Genomic DNA, 15,976 nt, shown 5'->3' with positions numbered 1-15,976 from the left:
ACAGAGATACCTGGAGTTTTCTGCCCCTGTCAGAAAACAACGGAGGCATTTTGAGGCAGGAGATCGCTACGACTAATATAGGCCTAATTCATCAGGGTGTTTAAGAGTGAGTGTATGCCCAGCAACATGAGCCATACTCATTTCTGTGCGTGTGGGCAAGTGCACTACCAACCCAGAGCCTATCAGCTATGAAGTGATAATACACTGAAGCATGCAGAGCAGTTAGCGGGAGTACTATTTTAATAAGATGTTCCTAAGGCAGTACTGCCTTCGAGGCCAGAAAACCAGGAGGATTCAGTTTTAAAATGGGTCAAAATAAATGCCTGGTGTTGGTAAGAAGACAGACTTATTTTTCAGATGAAGTTTTTGAAAGGTTGAGGGGCAGACACTCCAGTTCACCTCTGGCACCCACCTAAGGCACTTAAGTTAGGACCAAGTTTAGTCCAAGCTCCTTGTGTTGCCGATGCGAGAAGTTGGGCAGTTTCAAGGCAGGATTTATCACACCTAAATGGAGATGTCTCTGATGTCTACTGGGCCTCAAGAACCTAGACACTTCAGTTAGGCTGTATGAATCTCCTCTCAACAGTGACCTCACTTAGCTTACCAGCCCCAAGGGAGACCTAGAGTGGACTTCAGGGGAGATAAAAGTCATAGCTGAAGTTCGTGGGAAAACCCACTCCTTATTTATTTATTTTCAATGCAGAGCTTCCTGATGGAGTCAGCTTCATCCATGATTTGGGGTACAGGTAGATCTAAAGTCCTGAGTAACTGGGTGTAATTGGGATCACAGCAGCAGAAGGACCACAAACTCAGACAACATCTATGGTCAGAATGTCAGAAAGTATTCCTATTTTAAAAAGACAAGTACTATTATGTGACCCAGGAAGCAGGCAGAGCCAGCAGTGCATCACACCTGTGTACCACACATCTTGGCACAGAGACCAACCCTTACACAGACTGGAGATTCAAATTGCCTTCCTGCAGAGAATGCTCTGACTGGGCTCTGCCACCCTTCCGACACCATAAAATTGTAGTGGGAACTGTGACAGAGCTGGCCAAGTATCCTCCTCCACTGCTTGCTGCTGTGCAGCTCTTCCATACATTCTTCCAGTTACGACTGGGTTTCAGACTAATTTGAAGTATTAAAAAGTGCAGGGGATATTACCATTAGATCCGATTCCTAGTCACAATAAGAGCATTTTACATTGCCGTAAAAGGACAGGCAGGCATTCTAGTAAACAAAAAGAAGAGTTTGATTTTATTTAAATCCTCCTTACGCTGTACAGGAAATGCAAAACAACCTTTGTGTAAAAAGAATTGTGACCTCACCAACCAGTGAAACAAATAAATGTATAAATAGTGGCAGCCATGGTGAAAGTATTTTGTGACTTAACTGCAAAAAGCATTTACAAAGCCCAAACAAATGCAGACTCAAGGGCCTGCTGCAAATTAATAATGTGATCATTGTTTTTAAAAGTTAACGTTATACACTACAGAGGAACACAAAAGCAAGAATCCTGAGTCTCAGGTACGCTCATACCAAAGAATCATAGAATATCTCGAGTTGGAAGGGACCCATAAGGATCACTGATTCCAACTCCCAAAGAAGAAATCTACAAGGAGACTTAAGCACAGCAGTACTTTTAAGTATTTAATCTGAGAAGATAGGGAGTAACAATCATAAAAAAATCTGCCCATGTTCATCGACAGATGTGCTAGTGGTGTGCTACTAATTTCAAAATCAGCATGCAGTCTAAGAAGCAGGTACAGCTCCTTGTAAAACATGTTTTTCTCTAGGGGTGGGAAAGAAAGGGATGATTTCTTAAACATCCTGCAGGCTGAAAGTCTCATTTCAGATAGAGCAAGTTATAACCTGATGAGAAGGATGTAAGGGATTTGCCAAACACCAGTTAGAAGACTTGAAACATGCAATTTGGCTCAGATTCAGCAGACCTTAGAAGTCATGACCATCAAAACAACTGAAATCAAATTTTGCTGCAGATCTGTGATACACTTCAAAGTTCCGATGTAGTAAATTCAGTGTACATCCCTGCTTTTCTCCCGTTTATTAGCATCATAGTTAAAATGACTATTTCATTTGCACTGGGCTGTGCTCTTGTCCTACTTTTCACTAGTAAGGTAGATTTGCCTATCCAAAAGGATAAGAAAAATAACCATTAGCTATCTTCTCTCTTTCCTGTTCTACAGACCGTGTTTGCAATCCTGTCCTTTCATCTGTTTCTACACTGGGCCTAAGAGACTAATTAAAATCTTGATAAGGAACTTTCTTTCACGCAGCATATATTCAAGATGTTTGTTTAGTCATCAAATTCAAGCAGGAATAATCTTTGAAGTACTCTTTCCTTTTTTCTTTTCATCCTCTGCCTGCTTGATAGAGGGACCTACTTTTTTAATGCAGGGGAGTAATTTGCATCTGCTAGGTTAATTGTGTGTGATGTACACATTGGGACATTCAGATCTAATTTAAGTATCTTATGCCAAACTTGGGCTGGATGTTTCCTCATGACAGGAAGACTTCCGTAGATGAAAAGGTCTCTTTGGTACTGAAGATATACATGCACATTGCGACACACAGTTGCACTGGAGGACATGAGCTGTAATTAAAACTGAATTATGGTACAATCTGATCTCAAAATTAGTGGGCCAAATACTGAGAAATGCTCAACAACTGTTAATTAATCAAACTCCCACTATATCAGTGTAATGCATTCATGTCTCAGAATGTAATCTAATTTAATTGCACATAGCTTCATCTAGGACAAAAGTTAATTTCCCTATGGGTCTAAAGCACTGTTTTCCAACCTGTTACTTGCAAACCGTTGAACAGTCTCCAGGAATAATTCAAGGGCCCACACGTGGCAATTGAAACGGAAGTCAGTCTGTGAAAGTGCTAAAATCAGCACATGATCTGGACAATGCTGGTGGAACCACGGTGAGCAAGACATTGAAAATCACTGACCTAGAGAAAAGCACCAAAGCAGATGACTTGCAGAGGAGTTCTTTGTGAATTATGCAATACACAGAGGCTTGGCATTTCAAAGGAGCTTACATTTAAGGCTCCTTGGAAAATGTCATCCTAAAACCAGACATGGGAGTGGACAAAAATCAACCATTATTGCAGGTATGGATTAAACTGAAGGGAACCAGTTTGCAAGCAGGATTTTAAAAGGAGCAGAACTCAGAAATGTATTTGTGGAAAGGGAAAACATGAGTCACATTTATTGGATTTGGAAGATTAATGAATGCTTCGATGTCTCTTGTGTACAAATCACAACTCTTAACTCCAGACTGTAAGTGACACAGGTGAGAAGCAGGGATCACAGTGAAAATTTTTCTACACCATATAACTTCAAATGCGTTTGGAGCTTATGTTTGGATGACTGGGAGCTAACGCTCCTCAGAGTTTACTTCACTAATGAATAAATTTTCTTTCTTTCTTTCTTTAAGTTGTCAATAAATTTGGTTTTATTTAAGGAAACGGTTCTGGACTTTTATATAATACTTAATTTAATACTTATAATAGTTATAATTTATTTATATTTATAATGTATTAATATATATTAGTAGGGCCCAAAGTAACAGGACAAGGGGTAATGGTTTTAAACTAAAAGAGCATAGATTTAGGCTAGATATTAGGCAGAACTTCCTTACTGTGAGGGTGGTGAGGCACTGGCACAGGCTGCCCAGAGAAGCTGTGGCTGCCCCATCCCTGGCAGCGTTCAAGGCCAGGCTGGATGGGGCTGGGAGCAGCCTGGTCCAGTCGAAGTGGCAGGGGAGCGCACACTAGATGATCTTTAAGGTCCCTTCCAACCCAAACCATTCTAAGATTCTCATAGGCGAAGGAGATGGGGAGATGAGAGACTACACTAGGCTTGATTGCTGGGGTTTGTCCTACATCTTTGGCTGAGTAAGCAGCAACAAGGAAGAAACCTTGCTTAGAAAACCAAGATCTTCTCCACATAAAATAATAAAAACAAAGTATACAATTAGGAGAAGAAAAAAATAAAATTAACTTATTCTAGGCTCAAAGATGTGGCTGCTTTTGTGTGTATTTTCTCTACTTGTCTGATTCTTTTCACAGGTTTCAGCTTTTACAGTAACTGCTGTACCGTGGTCAGTCTCCTGTACTCTTCTCCCTCCAGATCATTTTGTACATGAATGAGCCTTCTAGTATACCTGCCACCCTCTAGTCTAGATCTTTCAGAAACCTGAAAGCATGTTAACGGGTGGTAGATAAAACTTGCAAAGGGAATAGGAAGTCAGTGAGCATAGTAGTGGTATAGAAGTACAGAGGAAGCAGCTCGAAAAGCAACTCAGTGTGAGCCATGAATTGCATTTTTCAAATGAACTGAGGTTGAGTCTCAGAAGACTTTTCTTCTCCAGCACCTTGGAGAAAACAATGCAAATAAGTAACGGACTGAAAAATATTAGAAACAAGAGTCACTCGATTCAAGAGCAACTTGGACGACTCCACCCCTAAGAGACATACTAGCAAGTGTTGTCCATGGTGACAATGATGGAAAATGAAAAAGAAACTTCTTTATGTATCTATTTTGGGAAATTACTTAGCAACCAAATTTCATATATCACATATTCTCTTTGCTTAGCTAGAACCAACACAAATGACCAGTTTTCATGAGGCATGTGAATATTGCACTTTCTTCAAAAATTCTAAAAGGGCAGGAAATTGACGTTGCTTTTAAGATTTTTTTAAGAAACACTTTTAGACACTCAATTACTCCCATTCTTTTCAACATGTTATTATTGCTGAAAATCATTCATGTGTTTCCAAAAAAATTAACTACCACTTGAGTCTCAAAATCTTTCAGATGTCGCATGTGTTAAAATTGGCTGTTTGCTTACCTTAGATTTGTGATCTGATGTTAGTGTCTGAATTTTAATTTCCGTTTCTTTCTTCAATTCAAGACAATTACTTCCTCTAAAAAAAGGAAAATTGCAGATGTGTGCCACAAGTTAAACATCTTCCCATTCAGTCAGCTTTTACTAATTAAAATGTTAATCAAAATTGAAGTGCTGCAGCATATTGGAACGAAATTATTTCTTCCGGCAATTTATTCACAACTTACAAAATATTGTTGGATTAATGATCATTCAATTCAAACACCACACAATTAATTCTAGATTGGCCCAGCAATTATTCTGTTGCTGAGGATATGTCAGGCATCTCCATTTATGGCACTTGATTCCTTTTCCAGGCTTAAAATACCTAGCCAAGAGAAACCAGTTTCTGCCCGAAAACTTCCATGCACATTCACTGCCTTGCTGTGATTTTACACTCCATTTTAAAAGTAATTTTTTGCCCTCTTTTTTTTTTTTTTTTTTTTTAGTTTGAGGCAAGGAAACCTAAGACGTTTGAATAACCACCTCACAGAGCAATTTGGGCATACTACATTTGAATGGCTATTGAAAGTGCCCCTCTGTGAGAAAACAGAAGTGAACAGGTTGCGAAGAAGGGGCCTCATTCCCCTTGCAGACCACACCAACCCATGTGGATGAATCCAAGCCATTAGATGCCTCCTATGACTTGGGAAGAAACAAATCTTGACGACAGCCCTCAGTCCTGCAACAAGCTGAATACAGCACAGCCTTTGCATCTGAGAAGTTAATGGTGTTGAATGCAAGTTGCAAAGCTTGTTTAGTGCTGGAGGAGCGGATGATTTGAAGGATCATGCTGGCAAAACGCCTGCAGAGGGCCCATGCTTAAGCTCCTCTGATGTGCCTTGGGGGTTAGCAGATGGATGACATCTACCACTCACCCACAGACTTTCCTTCACTAAGCCGTTACCTGGGCTGCGCACTAGGTGGGACGGATGTACAGAAAAAGTGTTCCATTGCAGCTACAACAGGAATTTCAATTACTGTCTCGCCAAAGTCAATACATTTTTGAAGGCTGACAAGCTCAGCCTTTACCAATGTTCTTGTTCCCTTTTTTGCAGTGAAGGGTTTTTTTACAACAGAATACAAATTCACACATTTCAAGTTTCTGGGTTTTTTTTGTCTGGAATAATACAATATATTGCAAGGAGTCTATTTTAACATTACTGTAATATTTTTGTGACAGATCATCTGCTGATGTAGAATGTCGTAATGCCACTGAGTGGATGGAGCCACATTCATTTTGTCATCTGGAGCTTGCCCTAATCAGAATGGTTATTGCTTGACTGCAGTAAAATTAATCCATGTTTGCTCTAGAAAAGGAGATTTATGAAACTCTTAGCAAATTTAAATCCTATTTTAATATCAAACTACTGCTAAACTTATGGAAATTAGCAGCAAATTTTATCATCAAACAGAACCAGGAAAGCCCTTACTGAAAACAGTAGTGTGATGTGTCTTGTGTTCTCAAGGGCCACCAGAAGATCTAGTCATCTATTTTCTAGTATTAGCAAGGACATTTTTGTAGAGATTTCTAGCACTCATTTGACACTTTGGAAGTAATATAAAGGCACAGAGAGAGGTTCTGACCACTATTACCTCTGCCATCAGAGTCTGGCTATAATTCGTATACGATATGTCATACACTACGAAAGAGACTGCTTCTTAAATGAATCAAACATGTTTTATCCCAAATTAGTTTAACTGGTTCAATCACTGGACTTTCCAGAATCCCACATATCAAAATCACCAGCTGATTCCTCCTCCTCTGGAAATGCAGCCTTCATTGTATCTCAAGGCAACTTCCAGACAGGTTGGACAGAACGAGAATTGTCCCCAACTGCAGTGGCATAGTCTATGGTTAAAACCATCGAGTCACAGCTGGGAACAAATACCCCATGCCACATGTCCATGCTCACACACATACACACATGTATTTATGGACAGTCCTGATAAAGCAGAAGGTTCTTTACACGCCCTCAACTCCTTTTCAGAGTGAGAACATGAGCATATATATCCCCATAAGCCTCTCTGAAATTTGTAAACATTTGAAGTGTACAACAGAAATAGCACAGGGAGCAAAATCCTGTCCATCTGTCAGTGAATTAGCATGTGATTAAAAAAAATTTTCTACTTTGCTGAACAATATGCAGTTGACAAATGTCACACCATGTGGTAGAAATGGACCACAAAAAACTGCACAACAACATCAGAAGAGAAAGTCTTCTATACACCTATCAAATAATTTTTTCAAGAAGCATCTGACAATTTCAATATGAATGTCTTTAGAACACGTTTTATATGTTCTTTTACAAATGTTATTGCTTGTAAAAGTTCAAAAATGATAGCCAAGCAAACGCAGCATGTCCTGTACTCACTGAACGCAGGACTCTGGATTCATCAGGTCGCTGCAGTTCAATGAAGTCTTCAAGTCTCAACCAATGTGTTCACTTTATTTAAGCATGTCCTTAAATACACTGCACACTCGGGGTGAAGAGAAGCATGTGCCAAGTACCTTGCTGAACGGGCTTTCCAGGCTGCACACACGACCCTGAAGGAAGCCCTTAAAACACTTTGATACAGAATTTAAAAGTGTTTTCACAAAAAGTCTGTGCTGATACTGGATTTGATTTGGCTGTTAATTAGATACCAATAGTTATTCTTGTAACAGGGAAGAGCTATCAGATGACTGAACTCTGGAGTCCAGGCAAAGTATGGAGTCATGGTGAGGAACCATATTTGGCTGTGTATTGGATCAGCTTCTGGAGTAGTCATTTCCCACTTTTTTTTTTTTTTAAATGATAATTTAAAACTGCTACAAAGGCTTTGACATCCATGTGAGAAGTGTTATAAAAAAAATAAGAAAAGACACTGCAAGTAGCCAGTGAAGTGATCTCAAACTGAGAATCAAATTATCAACTGCTTTTATACTTGGTTACTCTGGAAAGCATTGCTACCCAGTGCTTTCCACTATTTACTGCACAGAGACAGCCATTACCACCTTTACCTTTCCGACAGACCTTCACTGGCTGTTTTGTCCAGACAGGCAGAGGCACTGGCTTCTTCTCAGGCCAACAGGAATACTGGGTTGTTACTTTTCTGATATGAAATTCTTAAATACCAGAGAACGGGGAAGCCTTTCTCCCCCTACAATAATTACGGTGCAATGTCCAGGGCTTAGTTCACTGCCACTGTAGTAAACACCCTGGCTGTAATTATAAATCCAGCTATACCAATAACCTTCTGCTGTGTTATATTCAATGGAAATTGAATCAAACCCACATTAATTAGTTCTGTAGTTGTTGCCTCGCCGTTTGGGGTAGTATTTATCTGGAAGGAACTACTTGGATTAGAAGTATGTGGGTGCTTACGGTTCTCCTTTCTCGGACAAAAAAACCCAATGTGAGCTTTATAAAGAGTTTGTGAGCTTTTCATAATTTAGTGAGGAGAATTCTCCTTACCTTGTTTACTGCTGAGAGTCCTATTTCTGTTCCATTGCAAGTTTATAATATGGACACTCAAAAGCCACTGCCATTCCAAGTAATTTATAAACCAAAAAGTATTTGTGGAAGAATCCAATGCCAAGAGGCATCTATGTTCAGTATGCAGTAAGTTGGCTGCCAATTGTTGTTGCCAGATGACAACAATATGAAATTAAGGCTAACTATTAGCGTAGCTTGATACAGAGCTAAATAAAGTAATTCCTGCTTTAAGTCACAGTATTATAGTATGAACTGCTGTCTCAATAAAATGCCAGTCATAGGGTGAAAAGTGGAGAGGAGAAACTGCTGCCAGGTTACACAATAGCAGCAAGGCAACAACAGGTCCTGCTACGTAACTCCAAATAGGACTGAGAGGGACATTTTATTATTCACCAGTATCTTCCAGGAACTTTTCTGGGACAATTGAGAGATTCACACAGATAATGTCCCAGGCCATCAGCAAGTGAAAACCAAACCAGCTTTACTCAAGTCAAAGGAGTAATACTGATTTATTCCAGCTGAGGATCTGAAGGGTTTTTTTGTTAAGAAGAAATTTCAACTTGACAGCACAGCAAAACTGTATTATTCTAAAATGTTCAGAATTTAGAAGCCAGCTTCTTCTTCAAAATCAAATGGATGCTACTTTCTGGTCATTAGAGAGAGCTATTGAGGACTTCAGTTTGCTCTCACTGAGCACAACAGTGACATTCCCTGGGGAACGCGGTGAGAGCAGGTCAGACCACAGAAATAAAAGTCTGAGGCAACTTCCATTTTACTTTTAAAACCCTGATAGTAGAAGACTAGAGAAAGGCAAAGTCAGTACAACATTTGTGGCCCATTGCTAGAGCCTTCAGGCAGCTCACACACAGTTTGAGGTAGGATGCTGGTTCAAGCTGCAATTCATTCATGTGAATGACCTTTTAATTAATGTTTTATTCCAGACCAGAAAAGCATAAAATCTATTTTAAGTCTAAAAAAAAAAAAATATTTTAAAATAGTATCTTACCCCTTCTTCTTGATTGCCTTCTCTAACATTTTCTCGTATGATACCTTTTCTTTATCATATTGTGCCACTATTTTGTCAATTTGTGTGCAGTGCAACTTCTGCATAGCGCTGTGCTCCTGGAAAACAGTAGGACCTTACAATTAGGTTGCTGGATTTTTAATGTTTAGGTTTTTTACAGTGTAAAAATATCAGTGTACGAACAGATAACTTTGACAATGGAATTTGATCTGGTTAGTCATCTAGTATTAAAGGTTCCAGATATTCCACCATAAGCCCTAATACATTTCTTCTTTGTTTGAAAAGTGAAAATCTGTAGTGGACCTTAAAAGATATCACATGCCTTAAAACAAAAGAATGATGGGGAAAAACATCTTTTTGAATAAATGTCCATTTAAGTCCAATGTAAAAAATCAGTTTTACAAGCTCAGATCATATTGTTCAAAGTTTCTGAACGCAGAGGAGAACAAAACTCAACCCAGCCCCCCCTTTCCTCTATGTTTCTCGTACAGAATACAGTGCTAGCCCCTTGGCCACTGCAAATCAAATAGCTCCAAGTCCAAACATTAGCTAAACCCCAAATTATCAAAACCTGATATTCTGAAGATCTGGCCCGTGACCCCTAATGACAGCAGCAATCTTATCACCAAGAAACTCCACCTTGATGCACAGCACCTCCCTTTGCAAGTGACAGCAAGCTGTGCAATACAACTTTCAACTACACATGTAACCTGCAAGTAACCATTGCCCCCTGTTTTCCCCCCGCCCCCACCCCATCAAACAGTACAGCATATGCTCATAAACTGGACATACAGGGCTACCTGTGGTGTATTACACATCAATGCTAACCTGCTATTACTACTATAGTTATGTGACTTACATCGGTGGAGTGGCAGAGATGGTTATCTATGGAAGGGGAGGAAAAAACTGTTCCTATGTGAAAAGATGAATTACCAATGCATCTTACACATTTGGGTCTAGCATACAGACAGCTCCTCTCCATTACAAGACTGTACCAGAAACAACACACTTAGTGCCTACATGTAGACTTCATTACTGAACTTGTCTTCACATTCTCTTTTACCAGAACAGCTGCTCATAACGATGCAAATATTTAACTACCACAGAGAGCACTAAATATTGAATTTACATTACAATAGGAAACATTGTTTGTTAATTTACGTTATTTTATTAATATTCAATTGTTCCACATTTTATCTAATTGTGGCAAAAAGCCTTGCATTAATTAATATGGCCTCTTCCAGAACTTTATCACTATTTTGTTTCATAGCACATTCTGCATTTATTCTACCCTTGCTATTCTACTGCTCTTTGTTGTTATTTCCTATACACCTGTGTTTGCCTTATCACTGTTTCTTTCTCTAAAAATAGTAATTAAAAGACTTTTACGTTCAATTTTACCAAAACATTAATACAAATGCTGTCATGCTCTTAAAAATCTAGCCCTGAGCTGTACCCAAGCACTCCAACATCTGCCAAGCACTTCCCTGGGGAACACGTAGCGTACAGCTTCCAAATTTTGTATTTAGAGAAGGGAACTGAATTTTCTGTTTTACAGAGGATTTAAGGGCAAACAAATAGACTCCATCAATACTAAAACATGCCAGCTTCACCAGGGAGTATTTACACTGACTAACCAGGTAGGAAAAAATATGGACTGTGAAAAGAATGATGTAAGTTTGACAGTACCAGCCAGCCCCAGGTGAAGTGACTGAGAACATGTCTCAAATCACCCACTCTCCTCTAGATGAACAGAACAATACAGTTCTTGCTATAAAAGACTAAGCGCAAACATTGCAAAGCATGAGACATCTGCCCACTCGTGTGGCACTCGTCTATAATCTGGGAAGGCACAACATGTAGAGCCAGAATCCCTGCTTTTCCCTCAGGACAGCCATGATTTAAGCCTTCTCTCTGTCACACACACACTGTTATCTTTTGCAGACTCCCCTCTACTACTACTTAGTGCTCATGCACAACCCTGTCTTGTATCCAGAACAGATATATTGTGGATGACATCCCCCTCATTTCCTTCCCTGGTCCTCCTCCCCACCCAGTTCATGGAACATGCATTTGTCTGTGCACATTACCACCACAGCTGGAAGAAGAAGATGGGCTACTAAAAACCTCCACATGCAAGGCACAAAGAGTACCAGGAGCCAGCTCCCTGCCAGAGGTCCCTTCAATTAAATACCCCTGAGCCCCTGGAACACTATCTAAAATGGGTTAGCTGATGTGAGTTTGATTTTCTGTCTATGCTCAAAGGAAAATTCATCGCAGCTAGATGCTGCAGCCCAAACTTCTGTCAAGATTCTAAGAAATACGAGTGGCTTTGTAGCATCTTAAAACACCCTCTGTACATTTTGTTTTCAGATGCAAAGTTTCAGGTGTTAACGTGTTCTAGACTGATTCAGAATGTTTGCAGATAAAAGCCTCCTCAGCTAGGTCTCTCAGGATTTCCTCAAGTCCATTGAATTTGCAGTTTGAATTCACATGCCTTTTGCATGAGCATATTCACAAATTACATTTAATGATTATATCAGAAACTGAAGCCACAGTTCAGCCAGGGTTCTGAAAGGCCACCTAACTGTCAGAAAAAGACTAATCACAGCAAGACTATCCATGGGAAAAAAAGAAGAGTGTCATATGCAGTTCCGGGGGTGCAGGAATCACAACTCAGTCTATTGAAGAGAAGAGGAAGGGAGTTCCTATGATAGAAACTGTTATTCCTGCTAGGTATCTCCTGAAAGCAACACAAATACTCCTGTGTACAACTGAAAACTGAACTCTGGAGGAGTCTCATTACAGAATACAAAAATGAGGAAATCCAGAAAAAGAAACTATCAGTTCCAAATCAACAATCCATCTTGCAGAACTTAATGTCGCTTTTGCATTGTGAAATGGAGATTTTTTTTTTTAATGTTCTTTTTTTACTAGGCTTTATTTAAAACTATACATATATTCTGTGCCGATATAAATTCTGGGATTTCTATTTTTGAGTGGTAATTATGCAATTCTGGTTACTGTCTATGGCTGTATTACATTCCTTAAGGGGTCACTTGTGACTATCACTGCCTTGTCTGAAACTGCTAGAACCGTATACCTCTGTCACCTCTTGTACTGCTGACTGTTAGAGAATATATCAAGATAATCTCTCACTATCCTTCCTCTTCTGTCTAACCAAAGAAGCACAAAACCTACGTGACATCCCTGCAAAGTACTAAAATTCAGTAAGAGCCCACAGAAGCAGGCTGCTAACAGATGAAATCAGTGTCTGAGACTCTTATATATGCAACCTCTCCTTGCCTTTATAGCCCATCTACCTGAGATCCCACCCCAGATCATTTACCTAAATGGTACTCAGCTACCTTGATAAAAAAAAGATAAATACCAATGGACACCACTCAGATATATCAGCCATTTTGCAGTTGCACAGTAATATTCACAGTGGGAGATTAAAGTTACTTCAGGGAATGTAGGCAGGAAATACTTTACTTCGAAAGCTGCCCAGTGTAGGTTTTTTTATACATGCATTGTTTAAAGAAAAATATTCCTGCAATATGCAGAAGTGGCTGGACATACTATTTTAAAATCATCAAAAGCACAAGTTACCAGACTGATTCAAAAGAATGTTATTGGTAATATGGAATTTTTTAAAAATGTGACTACTATATTAATTTCCCACTGTTTTTCAAAAGTCTAACAAAAGGAATACTACAGTGTCCGAGGTTGATAGCTTGCAAAATAAGCACCACTACAAAAATACTGTTTTGTTTGTTGGCAGTCCTGTCTACTAGTGTCAAAAAGGTAATTTCATATGTTTGGATTTTAAACAGACCTATGAAGCATAGAATATATTTGTTGCTTGTTTACTTTGAAGATCTTGCTGCTACTGCCTTACTGTCCCTTAAATAATGGCAGTATTTTAGATGAAATAAAAGAACACAATCCATACATGGGCTAGCAGTTTCAAACTCCTTGCAGCAGCTGCTAATTTACTTTAAAGTGACAGAACATGACCATGATGAAATCTGTCATGCAGACAGAATCCCTGGGGCCCAGTCTTTCTGGTACCAGCTTCTCAGATCCCACTGATTCTTGTGGCACCTCAATAATCATAGGTAATAAGATAATGCTGATAGTCATTTCTTTGTAAGTAGCTTTTTTTTTTTTTTTTTTTTTTTTCCTAAATTCCCTTTGTGGATGTGAGGATTCTTGAGAAAGCTCATTCATTTCTTGACAAGGACACTTATTTTATTCCTCTTTCTGTCCTAGCCTAAAGAACCAGCTTTGCTCACTGTCCAACAGATGACAAAGAATTTGCCCTAGGAGTTAACTAAGATTTACATACAATCCTTGCAACATATTTCCCCCCTGAAAATACTGTATTTCTCACAGTACCATCAAAGAAACCTGTGTTAACTTCCCACTCCTTGGCTTCCCCACCCCTCCACCTTTTTTTTTTTTTTTTTTTTTAAAAAAAAAAAAAGTCCCAGATTCTTTGCATCTCTGGCAAACCTACACTGTTTTCTCCCAGTGATCTGTCTCATTGCAGATTCAGAATGCCCTGTTAGGTGAAACTAGTTCACAACACAAGTAATTTGGCTTAGGTTTGGATCATGTTCCTTCCTCACAAGAGCCATCACCTGTTCTTCAGCAATCCCAACAGCAGCACAATGCTACCCTCAGCCATACTCATGCAGACATGCCTTTTCAGACTCAACCAGCCTGGAGAATATTCACTCTCCCCACTCCAGCTCTCTCTTGCTTCACAGCCAGGCCACAAACTAAGCAGAAAATTTCATTCAAAAACTAGAGGCAACAGCTCTGTTGCAGAACTGAACTGGTTCTTCTGACCAGATCTAAGGAAGAAATTTTATATGATGAGGTGGTGGAAACACTGGCACATGTTTCCCAGAGAGGTGGTAGATGTCCCATTCAAAGTCCAATTGGACAGGGCTCTGAGCAACCCGACTGAGTTGCAGATGTCCCTGCTCATTGCAAGGGGGTTGGACTAGATGATCTTTAAAGGTCCCATCCAACCCAAACTATTCTATGAAGTGAGAAGCTATACTTGCACACTGACTCTGAAACTAAACTTGCTGTGAAATACTGACACTCTCCAGTATTCACTACCATTTGCCCTGCCTTTAATTTCTATTTGCTCTATTATTCCCTTAAAATCCTTCAGGATTTCCTTAAAAGTATTGTCCTGCCTTTGCAGAGCATTATGTAAATACCATTTATATGATTCTCAATCCTGAGTGAAATCTCAACTATTCATAGACTTTGTGAATTCCAAAATTCTGCATTTTTTTGCAAGTCGCAAATCTCATCAGGGAATGGGCAAATTTAATTCCATCAGTCACAGACTGGCTGCCTAGTAATGATGACACTAAGAACACTGACCTTTCTGTCAATCTAATGATCTCTACCCTACTTAGACTAGTATTTTTCCTACACAAAAGTGAAAAAAGGTACAGTGAAGGTTGTACCTCCAACTGCCCAAACATCCTTCTCTTGAAAAAACAGGTTAATAACAAAAACGTGTGATGTGTCTCTGTATGTGTGTGTATACTTGGTATTACAGTTGTAAGGAGCTACATCATCTAGGAGAAACAAATTAGTGATAACATGCAGAGGGATGTTAGGAGAGTGTTATCACGGCTGCTGTCCAAATGGCTGAAACACTGAACAGAAGTAAATAAAAAGAAAGATACCATCAAAAAAATACACCGTGTGTTGTATTCTAAAAAGCCTGGCACCAGGTAATTTTGGTATTAATCTGGAAACATGGTACATGTAACAGTCCTATGCCCTGACAAAACAGACCGATGTGTTTTCATACAGAGCAACCAACCTCCGCCAGCCAGCATTCCAGTGGAACTGCTAGTACTTCTCTACACTGAGTGGATGCTGTCAGTAAAAGGGACCCTGCTGTTGTCTTCCTTAGCTAGCTCTGCCTAGGGCTGCCAGATTAGCTCCTACACCACTTATATCAGAGCTCCTTCCTCTCAGCCGGCTCTCTCTCCCACACTTGCATGCATTAATTTTCCATAATGCATCTTCCAAGGCCAACTTTAGATGGAAAAGTATTGGACTTTTCTTTCCTCAAACATGAACAATTCCCTCCTGTTTACTTATTCCTCCAGATTGCTGGAGTGCCTATGGCTAAAGGAGAGCAAATTATTTCTGAAACTTTTAAGTTCAGTCTGCTTAATACACAGGCTTCCTCACGCTGACCATGGATAACTAACTGTACAGCCCTCCTGCTCAGCCCCAGCTGATAATGCATTAGAAACAGAGACGAGTACACCAAGTACTTCCCTGAGATCACCTGTGAGCTACTACGGCCACACTTTTCTGCTCAGACTCTCCTCTCTGATTTCAAGAAGCTGCCCTTACTGGAGCCCTTAGCAAGGCATGCTCTAGACAGGCACCTTCTTGTTAGGACAGACTTAAGCTCTGTATTTAAGACCAGCAGGAACACAGGCTTGCTCAGACCTAAAATAGCTGTGCTGGAGCTAATGCTGAAAACCCTTCTGAGTGCACA

General features: G+C 39.7%; 1 protein-coding gene across 7 annotated transcripts in view; it reads right to left on the bottom strand.

The window, feature by feature from the left end:
- PLCB4 (phospholipase C beta 4) overlaps nucleotides 1-15,976 on the bottom strand; it is a 208,918-nt gene that overhangs the window by 15,156 nt on the left and 177,786 nt on the right. For all 7 annotated transcript variants that reach the window (XM_055725825.1, XM_055725824.1, XM_055725827.1 and 4 more), the window contains 2 exons: nucleotides 9,406-9,521; nucleotides 4,885-4,960 (listed from right to left, as the gene is read on the bottom strand). In XM_055725825.1, coding sequence (XP_055581800.1) covers nucleotides 4,885-4,960; nucleotides 9,406-9,521 — 192 coding nt within the window. The remainder of the gene's footprint in view (nucleotides 1-4,884; nucleotides 4,961-9,405; nucleotides 9,522-15,976) is intronic.

The sequence above is a fragment of the Falco cherrug genome, chromosome 13 (assembly GCF_023634085.1).
Source record: "Falco cherrug isolate bFalChe1 chromosome 13, bFalChe1.pri, whole genome shotgun sequence".
Taxonomy (NCBI): domain Eukaryota; kingdom Metazoa; phylum Chordata; class Aves; order Falconiformes; family Falconidae; genus Falco; species Falco cherrug.
The sequence above is the reverse complement of the archived record's forward strand: the minus strand, read 5'-3'. Positions and strand labels throughout refer to the sequence as shown.